This window comes from Marmota flaviventris, chromosome 4 (assembly GCF_047511675.1).
Source record: "Marmota flaviventris isolate mMarFla1 chromosome 4, mMarFla1.hap1, whole genome shotgun sequence".
In the NCBI taxonomy this organism is placed as follows: Eukaryota; Metazoa; Chordata; class Mammalia; order Rodentia; family Sciuridae; genus Marmota; species Marmota flaviventris.
Window position 1 is genome coordinate 73,948,070 of NC_092501.1, and position 12,012 is coordinate 73,960,081.

Sequence of the window (12,012 nt, forward strand, 5' to 3'; positions counted from 1 at the left end):
AGGGGAAAGACAACTTGAGGATAAGGTGGGAGGAGGGGAAACTGAGGCCCATTCAGTGCCCCCACCTGGTGGGGGTTAAAGTTTGGTTTGTTTCCCTTCTTATGTGGGCATGAGAGTCCCAGGAGCAGTCAGTCAGCAACTCACACCTCTTTTTATGAATTAGAAACTAGAGCAAAGGATAAAAAGAGAGAACAAAGAGACTTTCTCCATTCTTTTTTTTTTTTAAAGAGAGAGAGAGAGAGAGAGAATTTTTTAATATTTATTTTTCAGATTTTGGCGGACACAACATCATTGTTTGTTTGTGGTGTTGAGGATCGAACCCAGGCCTCACGCATGCCAGGCGAGCGCGCTACCGCTTGAGCCACATCCCCAGCCTTTCTCCATTCTTTTAGAGCTACAAAAAAAAAAAACAAAAAAAAAAAAACCCCAAATCTAGGAAAGAGGATGGAATAACTTGTGTTTCAGGTCAATTTTTTTAAAAAGAATACAAAGTTAAGAAATAGTTAAATTCCCGACATCCTAAGGGTTGATGATTATGAGTTCAATGGCATTTGTAAATTACTTTGTAATCAAGTATCCAAAAGTATCTCTTCTTAAAGTCATGGAACAAAACTGTCAGAAGGTCCCAGACTGGGTTAGATTGGAAAAACCTTTAACAGCATGGTACAGCAGGAGGACCACCCCGAACCATAAAAATCAATGAAGGGAGCATTTACAGAGAATGTGGTAAAGTAGGACAGGTCATGAGAATCATGATCTGGCATCAAATGGGAAAACTAACGACAAAAGTGAACACTCATATTACTTACTCTGTTCTAGAAACTGCGCAAGGGTTTTACATTTGTTACTTTAGTTCTCACAACAATCCCATTTACCTATAAGCCATACAAGATCACAGAAAGTTGAGTTACTTGCTGAAGGTCCCTCGTGTTAAATGATGGGAGCTAGGTCTGAGGCGACAACCAATGAGCTTATCCATTGCATGATACTACGTAAGGGTTAAAGTTTGGTTTGTTTCCCTTCTTATTTTTATCCACCACTCTGATCTCCCCATTCAGGTGGGAGTGAAAGGCTAAGTGGGGACATGGTCATTCTTTTTCCACTTTGTCCAAGACATTCTCGCACATCCTTGAGTATAACACAGATTCACTCTCTGAACAGTATTTCTCAAATGCAGAGTCTAAAAAATGAAATCTACTGAGCTTTCCTTAAGAATTAGGCTGGGAGTTGGGGATGTAGCTCAGTCACAGAGTGCTTGCCTAGCACATGAAAGGCCTTGTGTTCAACCCCTATAACCAAAAAATAACTAAACCCAACAAACAAAAACCACTTGGTTCAGGAGTTTAACATCCTCCTCAATGTATAGCTGGGAAAACTTAATGAGTTTCCCTAGACACATTATTGTTTCATGAGTTGCAGGAAGCATGACTGCTTTCCCATCACCTCTCTACTACATGAGCCTCTGGCTATAAAGCCACATTAACAACAACTTCCCACTCATCTAAAAGTTAATTATCTAGTGCTGCAATAACAATATTTACCTCTTCATCTTCATCATCGAAAAGGGAGACTGACGTGGGTAGTTTGTTGGGCAGGAGAGATGCACCTTTGGACTTACTTGCATTTTGAGAAGAAAATAAATCCTGTCAGATCAAGAGTGAAGTTGCTGATTAGTTGGGTATATCAGTTCAATACAAAACACTAAAGATTAGAACATGGTGGTTGCCATGCATCTAAGTTGAAAGGGAGAGGGTAGGTGGCTAAAACAATCTTTAAAGAGCTTCAGAGTCTGCCCCGTTTGTGCGTGGCACAAATGCCTGATGTTTTAGAGGAGAGCCACAGGACTCTCGGGACTTCTGTGTTCCTACCTAAATGATATAAAGCAGAAAGACATTTTCTAATCAATGTCCTATCAAAAAAATTATTTTATTTGTTTTGTTTTGTTTTTTTGATTTTTTTTTTTTGCAAAAAAATTATTTTAAAAAGCTTCTTTTTTCTATCTAAAGAATCAGAGACAATCACACAAATTCAATAATGGAAACAGAGGCTAGATTCCCAAATTACTAAATCTATGATTGTCTCATTATTCACACCTCTCTCCCCTAAGATCATAATGTTATTTTCTTTAAATAATACAACCTAAGTTTCTATTTAAAACCATTTGCTATTCTTCTTAGCCACAGCTATAAGCTCTTGCAAACCAGAAAGACCTCCAAGATTCTGAAGAAATCATCAGAATAATAATGTGTTAATACGTTGGCTTGGACTGCTAAGAAAGCTCTGTGAACTGAGCCACATGAAATTAGAAATGAGTTATTTGAGAAGAATTCTTCTCAATACAGTGGTTTTCACCTGGGTTCCATGGAGTCCCACCTTTATATGCAGGTTTATAAAAAGGTGTTCTGATGTTTTCAGAAAATGAAAGCATTCCAAACCAAAGAGTAAAAACCAATTTTTACATCATAATTTTGGACCTTTCTTGGTATTAGAGAAAAAAAGATATTTCAATCACCTCAAACATGTCCCCCAAAATGACTTCCTAGGACAGGCTTCAGCTCCATACTCGAGAAATAAAAGAATCATTCCTTCTGCTTCAATGCTTTATTTCCCCTTGTTTTACTTTTTCTTGCCTAAGAATCCCAACAACATCCAATAAAATCATTCATTGTATGATGATACAAACAGGGCAAAGCCTTTGGTGGTGATTTTTTTAAAAATTTCTGGTTCCCTGACACTGCCACCATCGAGAAATAGGGACTATGCCCCTGCCATTTATTCTGGGTGGGCCTTTCTGACTGTCTCAAACAACAAACAGATGCAACATATGGAACACTTGATCCCAAGGCTGGGTTACAAAAGGCAATAATACAGGCTCTTCCCAGCTCTCTCTCTCTCTCAAGAATCTCACTTGGAACTCTGAATCACCACATAAAAGACTCAGCTTCCTTGAAGCTGCCATGCTAGGAGACCACTTGGGAATAGAGAGAGGGCCCAAGGAATCTTTCCCACCCAGGCACCAGACACATGAGTGGGATGATTCTTTGTCCATCCTCCCTCAGATATAAAAGACCCTCAGTGACAACTGCCAAGCTGAGCTCAGTCAACCTCTAGTTCCATAAGAAACAATAAAACTTGATGTTTGAAAGCACAAAATTGTGATTTGTTTCATAACGCTAATAACCAGAACACTTAGTAATTTCAGGCTTTTCCCTAAAATTAACTCAACATTTGTTTCTTCCATGGACTTAATAATTAATGAACAGTAAGTAATACCAAGCATTAGTACCAGAGGTAGCATGTCAAGTATATAAGCAGGGAACAAAATGTTGTGGAGCTTAAACTAATTTGGGGTAGAGACAATGAACAATAAATACACATGGTCCCCTGGCAACACATGCTATGAATAACAGAAGAGAGGAGAGGAGAAGGAGCACAGTGTGGTGCATGCCAACAACCTCGTCCTCTGTAGGGCCATCAGTTGAGGCCTCAGAAGACCTGAAGGAGTAAGAAAGTAAACCAACGAGCTTCTGAGGAGAGCCTTCCAGTGGGGCAGGAGCCAGTGCAAAGACCCTAAGATGTGAGTATAGCCCCAATGGGTGACAAACATGGAGTAACTCAGAGTGTGGGCCCTTCTGCATGGTGTCTTGATAGCTAGAAATCTGGCTAACCTGGACTTTAGCTAATTCCTATCTCTGTGCATAAGCCTTCAATGAAATGCAAACCTCAAAGGTGTTATTTACATCAAGCACAATCAGTCCACCTCCAAAGAGTTATGTATTCATCCTGGCTTTGAGCACAAAATCTAACCTTGAGAGCTGAACCTAGAGTCCACAGTTTCTTGAAATTACATGTAAATTTCTGCCATGTCCGTATATTTTTCTGTGAAGGGAACTTACTACTTCCCTTTATATTCTTGTATGGGTCTCCATCCCAAAAGGTCAGCCCAAAATCACTTCTGAAAGGACTAGGTGTGAGGGAGTCAGAAAAAGCAGTGCAGCTTCTCACAGCCCACAGGGACCAAGGCTACCCACAACCTGTGACTAGCCATAAGAAGACCAAATAAATGTCTCTATAGCATCAACCCCACTATCCAGTTAGCAAGACTATCAAAAGAGGAAGCAGCAGATTGCTTTCCATTCTGCTAAGAATGCCTCAGGATGTATACCAAAAAAAAACAGCCTAAAATCAGAGTATCCTTAAGACAGTTCTTTCCTCCCAGGAGATGAAATGGATTCAATACCAAAAGAAAGAAGTATTGCATACATACTGCTTTCTAAGGACCATGTATTTTTAAGACATTTGTTTCAAAGAAAGAAGTGAACTACTAAAGTCCTATGCCTCAAGGAACTGAACAACAACAAAAAAATATGATCAGTCAACAAATATATGAAAAAAATGTTCAATATCACTAGCAATTAGACAAATAAAAATTAAAACTACACTGAAATTTCATCTCACTCCAGTCAAAATGGCAAGTATCAAGAATACAAGTAACAACAAATGTTGGCGAGGGTATGGGGAAATGGGTATGCTCATACATTGCTGGTGAGACTGCAAATTGGAGTAACCACTCTGGAAAGCAGTATGGCAATGCCTCAGAAAATTTAGAATAGAACCACCATTTGACCCAGTTATCCCACTCCTAGGTTTATACCCAAAAGGACTTAAAATCAGAATACTATAGTGACATGGCCACATCAACGTTTATAGCAGCTCAATTCACAATAGCTAAGCTAAGGAACCATCCTAGGTGCCCTTCAACAGATGAATGGATAAAGAAAATGTGGTACACATTCACAATGGAATATTACTCACCATAAAGAAGAATGAAATTATGGCATTTGCTGGTAAGTGAATGGAACTGGAGACTATCGTGCTAAATAAAATAAGCCAATCCCAAAAAACCAAAAGTTGGATGTTCTCTCTGATATGTGAATGCTGACTCACAATAGGCAGGGGTGGGGGATAGGGAGGGGTAGGGGGTTGTCCAGAAGGACTGGACAGCGGGGAAGGGGGAAAGGGAAGGAGGTTAGGACTGGGAAAGACAGTAGAATGAACTGGACATAACTTTCCTACACTTACGTATGAATACACGACCAGTAACTCCACAAAAATGGGAGGTTATACTCCATGTATGTATGATATGTCAAAATACATTCTACTATCATGTATAACTAAAAAGAACAAATTTAAAAGAAAGTAAAGACTAATTTGGAAACAATTTCTAATCTCACATTCACACATGATCAAGTAAGAGAATTCCATACCTCAGAGTCCTCCTCATCCGAAAATAAACCTTTCTGAGTCTTTGTTTCTGACAAGAACTTGAGATTTTTGCTAGAAGGTACTGTAACCTTTGTGAGGGAAAAAAAGAAAAAATGAGGATTAGTAAGTAACATGCCTGAAAATTAGAGTATACCTAATCATTCATTCAGAAAACATACTAAATCTCTTCTATGAGAAGGCCCCAAGTCAAGAACCTTGGGAATAAAGATGCTGTGGACTTTGGGTGTGTACAAAGTTCACACAATTAATACAAAGAGAGAATTTTCAAGCAAAATAATTTAAAAATTAGTTTAAGTTAGGAAAGAGGAAAGAAACAATTCCTTGAGAAAGTAAATTCCCAAAATGAACAAGGCCCAGACACAGTGAGACAGTATAAGCAAGAGCATTCCAGACAGAGGACACTGAGAAAAGCAAGATAGAGCAAAAAGCATATCTGGTGCAGCAGGGAGCAGGACACACTTCCCATGCCATGCAATTCACAGAGGGGACATGTGCAATCAGAGATACCTAGAAAGGCAGGCTACCCAAGGGGCCACCATGTTCTGAATGCTGGGACTCTGGTGGCAGGAAGAGAAGTCAGGTTTCATAGTAAGGTCATAACACACTGAGATGACTTAGGAAACATGGGGGTGCAAGCTGTGCAGAACAGTGGGAGAAGGAAGCAGCTAAAGGAGCTTCAAGACTGATGAGGACGCAGTCACCGGCCAGACACAGGTCAATTTGAGAATCAACAAAAATGACAATGATGGGAGTGGGCAATAACATGTGGAATAAAGTATACCCACTCCCAAAATAACACTAAAAGTGGTGGGAAGGATGAGGAGAAACTTCTATTCGAAAGAATGTCAGCTAGTAAGGATAGATGAAATGCAGAATTAGACATTTTTTCATATTCCTTACAGGATAAATGGTTCAGGAAAAGATCACCAGTGGATATTAAAACCACTGCATGCAAGGCTGGTAGAAGACAGGAGATTCATAGTGTCGAAACATCACTTAGACATCAGTCTATAAATGACAGAAGAAATGAAGGCACCTTTCCAGTGGAGCAGTGTGGTTAGCACCTTTATTTATTTATTTAGGTACTGGGGATTAAACCCAGGGGCATTTAACAACTGAGCCACATCCCCAACCTTTTTTTGTATTATATTCAGTGACAGGGTCTCACTGAGTTGCTTAGGGCCTCACCAAGTTGCTGAGGCTAACTTTGAACTTGCCATCCACCTGCCTCAGCCTACAGAGCTTCTGGGATTACAGGTAAACATCACCACTCCTGGAAGTTAGCACCACTTTAACCAAGTGATCAAACAAACTGTCACAAAGACCACAGTAGGCTCGAGGCATCTTGGAGGTGAGGCAGCGGACACTTTGCCTGCCTATATTTTTGCCAAAAATGCAAATCTAAACCTAATTTAATTAAAGTAAAATGATCAGGGAAATTCACATTGTTATACATTCAACAAGACAACTGGCTGGCCATAAAAAAAGAAAAACACAGGAGGCATTGCTTTAATTTTGTTAAAAAAAAAAAAAAAAGTGCTTTTTAAAAAAAACATTTTTGAGACAAGAAAAAGAATTAGAATATGGACTACACGTAAGAGAATTTCATGTCAGTTATTCTTTTTTTTGTCAGGTATGATTTTACAAAGACATGTTGGGACAAATGGGAGAAATCAGAATGTAGACTAGATATTATATTCCACTAAAGCACTTATATTAATCTCATAACTGTTAATGGCCTTTGATTACACAGAAATCCTTTAAAGAGATGTTTTACATTTAGGGGTAAAATGTCATAATGACTATAACCTACTTAAAAGCAGTTCAGGAAAAAGCTGTATAGAAAGGTTCAGATGCATATAATACTGGGCAAAATCCTAACAATTGTAGGTATGTGGGTGCTCTAATTCTTCAAACTGCTTCAACACAAACATAAAAGGGAACAATACTTCCCTCCGCGCTTCAGATGAATTAGTAAACTGTCTCTGATCAACATTCCTTATTTTCCCTCCTGCTCACCGTTTTTTCTGCCCTTGCTTTGTTTTCATCTGTCTGATTCACAGTAGCTTCTGGCAAAGCTGCTGCTTTTTCTTTGAACAGATCTCCTTCTTCATCATCGAAGATACTGGCAGTGGATTTGGTGGATTTGACTTTTTCTTTAAAAAAGATACCACAGCATAAAATGACACTAGCATCAAAATCCTATCATAATATTCACAAATTTAAAAAAAAAAAAAAAAGTCTTTCCCTTCAAAGGATATACAAAAAAGTCATGCTATTTCTTATATGTAGTTACCTTGGTAATTTTCTTCATCCATCTTCCCCCACCCCCGCCCCTCCTCTCTCTTGTTTTTTTTTTTTTTGCTAGGGAAGTGCTCCACCACTGAGCTACCACCCCAGTCCCATTGCCTTGGTATTTCTCAAAGAGCACAACAGTAGCACAAATGAAACCCTGGGCAGTTAGTTTAACCATCCAAAAGAGAAGCCTGAAGAAAGAAACATCATTTAAATAAGTCACCAAGTCCACACCATTCTAAGAATCTACTTTTTAAAAATACAACTATACAGAAACAGATAAAAACAAACCCTGAAATGCCCCCAGAACTCTACCTGCCCACCCAAACAAGACAGACATCAGAAATAGTTTGGAATATGTGCTGCTAAATTCCCAAAAGTTAATATAATAACTTTAGATATTAACAAGACTATAAATGAATTATAAGACAATCTGAGCAATGTGCCCTACCTTCTGCATTTGCCACTTAATGTACCTAGAAAATCTTCCCAAGTCCACTTGTACAAACCTTGTTCTCTGAACTCCACTTAACGGAACAACCACAGCTTACACTACTGGGTGGTTTCCAACCTTTCATTCCCATGAGCACTGTTGCACTGAATGAGGCATGGGTCACTGAAATGAGGGTACTGACTCATGAGTGTCCTGACAGTCATCTGTCAAGGAATGTGGCAACAACTTTTTTGTGATGCCAAACCAGTTCTCAAAGATGTCCACTGAGTGAGGGACCTCAGACTATTGTCATTTCATTAACTGTCATTTCAGGCTGTGGGTCTGAGTGTGTTATGCACCTGCCTGCCCTCTTTCTAAAAGAGCTAGACTATCATTTCTCCTCATGTTTTTGCTTCTATCCCTACTTCCTACACCTAACACTGGAAAAGAAGAGTTAGTCCAGATGGTCTGCTTCAAAATACATTCTGAACTCATCTATTCCTTATACCACCCTTTCTTTTTTCAAATTGTTAAAAGTATGTACACCTTAGTCATCTTTCTTTTCTGGCAAAGCCATTGAATCCTGCTCCTCCAAGTGTGACCTACAGAGTAGTGAACTCTGCCTACCAGGGAACTTGTTGGAAATGTAGATTCTCTCAGGCCCCATCTTAAGACCCATTCATTCAAAAACTTCACTTTAACAAAAGCCCCTGGGAGATTAATCTGTACATTAAAGAACAAACAACTTAAGAGGAAAGACTTTATGAACACACTTATTTAAATCTGGAAGAAGAAAAGGGGGAACCAAAGTAGACAAAGAGCTAAAGTCCTGTTATTCTTGGATACTTGAGTTTTTAGCAGAGAAGAGAAACTGGGACTAAATGACTAGTGTACAATACTCTGTTCATATAATTTACTAAAGGTTGCTGGAAGAACATATAATTAAAACTTAGTAATTCCAAAGGTCAGAATTATAATTTTTTAGCAGAAATTATAGGGGAAAAGATTTCAGCTCTGAATAAGAAGGACAATAATTAGTTTCTGGAGCAGAAAAGATTGGTCAATTAAACAGAGACCTCCAAGTTTGCACAACTTTTTTAAGTATAGATGAGACAATCACAAAAACACTTGAGAAGAGATTCTGGAACTGAAGACACACAGAACTAGGGAGCTATGTCCTTTTTAGGTCAACATTCTTTTTCTAACTTCAGAAACAGGTACCTGTCTTGGAAGGTTTGCTGCAGGATGCTGCAAAAAAGTCATCTTCATCATCATCATCATCGAAGAGGCCAGCAGGAGCTGGGAGGTATGAGGTCTTCCCTGGAGTGGGCTGCTCAGGCTTCTGGGACTCCTTCAGTGATGGAGCAGAGGTGGCCCCAAATACATCAGTGTCCCCTGGGGGTGGAAAGACAAGACAGCCACAACTGAGAGCCAGGGGAGCCTCCTGAAGAAAACCAATACTATCTATCAAGAAGTATTAGCTTCAGTTTATACACAAAACATAAACAAAGACAAATAACCTCTATTTCTTACTGCTTGGGATCATACCACAATGCAGAATGACCTGGACAAACACACAAAAAAAGTCCAAGGCCACAGATTGTTTTGTTTTTGTTGTTTTGGTGTGGTGCTCGGGATCATGTGCATGCTATGCAAGCACTCTACCACTGAGCTATCCCCTCAATCCCCCAGGCGACTGATTCTAAGAGAATATGAGCTAACGTCAGAAAACAACCTCTTTCAACATGCTGTTCAATGCCCTCTGAAGCTTCCAGGTACCTCTTATTCTCCAGTCATGCCCTAGAAAATCACAGCTTAAAAAAAAATGACAAAACATTAATTGTATACTTATTTAAAAAACAAACACCATGTTACCTAAAAACACAGACACAGCTCCTGCTGGGATTTTCTTTCCAGGTTTGGTGGATGAAGACTCTAGATAAAGAAAGGGACAATCACTTCACAAATAAAATAACTTTCCTAACTGTTAAACTCACCTTTCCTGAATCATGCGCAACATGACACATACCTAAATAGGAAACCTGTTGAAACTAATTTTTCCAAAGTAAACCATTTAAAAATTCTTGGGTATTTTTCTTCTCTAACAATGCCAAGAGTTCTCCCTGAGGATTGATATAGTCCAGCTGTAATTTCTGGGGATTGTCATATGTCTACAGTCAAATAGCAGTAGTGGGGACAACTAGGGGAGGCATGGACAAAGCAATCAGGTCCCACAAAATAATTCTAACTCTACCTATTCCAGCTTGATGAGCTGAACAAGCAAAAAGGAATAGTACAAAGTGTGAGACATCAATGAAAAAAAGTGAAGACAATAACAGCAAAGAAGAAAATGACATAAGTCAGTCATCAGGAGATAAAAGGTGGAAAACAGAACCCAAAGGACAGTGAGCTGATGTCAGGATTCCAACCCTGAGGAAATGTTGTCTGGAAGATCAAGTTGCTTAAAACAACTAATTCCCAAGAACTACCTCAAATCTAATAAAACTACAGGTATAAAAAAAAATTATAAACTTTTCAAAAACTCAAAACATGGGCTGGGGATATAGCTCAGTATTAGAACACTTGTCTAGCATGTGGAGGCCTGGGTTCAATCTCCAGTATTTAAAAAAAAAAAAAAAAAAGAAACCCACTCTACACAGATGATTCTGATGCACAAGAGCTGGGGAATTATTGATAGCCAACTTATATGCAGAATATTAAAAGTGCTTCTTTGAATTTAACTTCTTTAAGTTAAAGATATCATAAACACTACTACAGAGTACTTTTTCTTTTTGTAAATTCTCTCCCAAGAAAAAGGCAAATCTGCACTTCAGTTTACAGATATAGTGTTTTTTCTAAGAAATGAATGAGTGAAATCAAACTGTTTTCAACTGGGCCAAGAAAAAACAACAGCTTTCAGCTCAACAAAGAAACAACTTTGGGCATTTCATCTCCTTACAGGAAAGAAACAGTTGTGAAACCCCCACAAGGAAAACGCAGAGTAGGTCCAACCCCAGCTTACCTTCATTAACGGGGGCTTGGGGTTGCTGATCCCGGGGGACTTCCCTGAAGAGGTCACTCTAGTTGTAGTAGGTATGTGACAAAGAATTTTAAAATGTAAAGGTAATTATAGCTGCATTTAAAGATTTCTAAGGAAAAGTACCCTGTAATTCAAAGCTATATATGTACTATTCTGACAGAAAATCAGTCATCAAGTGAAGACTATTGCAAAATAGAACCTTAAGTAATTTGGGCCTGCTCAGGAATTAAATACAAAGATCAAATAAGGTAAGAAATAATCACCTATCTGACCAAGTAAATCCTTCACTATTAATACTCACTCTCACATTCTCTCCTCACCTACCAAAGGACAGTAGGAAATAGTATTTCTCACTCTATGATTCTGAAATATGTCCCAAAATAGGAAAATAGAAGGAACTTCCAAATGAAAAGCTATTTTTCTCCTACTAAAAGAACAAAGTATATTTCTTCCTTGTGAACCCATGACAAACAGCTATAGGAAACATTACTGAGTACTGCTCACAAACCTCCTCCTCCTCATCATCATCAACTCACCTCCTCCTCATCATCAAAAAGTCCTTGTCCTCCACTGAACAGTCCGCCTCTAGAACCAAATGGTGAGAAGTCTTCATCTGTCAACTTGGGGGGTGCAAATAAGCTATCTTCTTCATCTAGCAAGCAGAAATGTTGTGCAAGAAGAGTTAAAGTGTGTTTGGAACCCAAATTCCTGGGGCTGCCTCTACAACATCTACAACACTGGAATGGAATTTAATCATATCTAACCAGGAGTAGCTGAAGGCACACTTGCAGATTTCATACAAAAACCTATTAAACAGTTCACTGAGTCCCTCAAAAGGGTCTTGGGGCTCTCATTCTCAAGTTGGTAAATGTCCAGAGCACAGTCAATTCTTCAGGAAATCCTCCTAGACACATTTACTTTGAAGTGAGAACACAGCTCAATTGTCATATTCAAGACC

General features: G+C 38.9%; 1 protein-coding gene across 4 annotated transcripts in view; it reads right to left on the reverse strand.

Annotated features, from left to right (window-relative positions):
- The window catches only part of LOC114102419 (WASH complex subunit 2), a 58,110-nt gene that overhangs the window by 24,052 nt on the left and 22,046 nt on the right, over positions 1–12,012 (reverse strand). For all 4 annotated transcript variants that reach the window (XM_027947894.2, XM_027947892.2, XM_027947893.2 and 1 more), the window contains exons 12-18: positions 11,591–11,706; positions 11,037–11,094; positions 9,890–9,949; positions 9,236–9,409; positions 7,306–7,442; positions 5,268–5,354; positions 1,542–1,643 (exon numbers count right to left, since the gene is read on the reverse strand). In XM_027947894.2, coding sequence (XP_027803695.2) covers positions 1,542–1,643; positions 5,268–5,354; positions 7,306–7,442; positions 9,236–9,409; positions 9,890–9,949; positions 11,037–11,094; positions 11,591–11,706 — 734 coding nt within the window. The remainder of the gene's footprint in view (positions 1–1,541; positions 1,644–5,267; positions 5,355–7,305; positions 7,443–9,235; positions 9,410–9,889; positions 9,950–11,036; positions 11,095–11,590; positions 11,707–12,012) is intronic.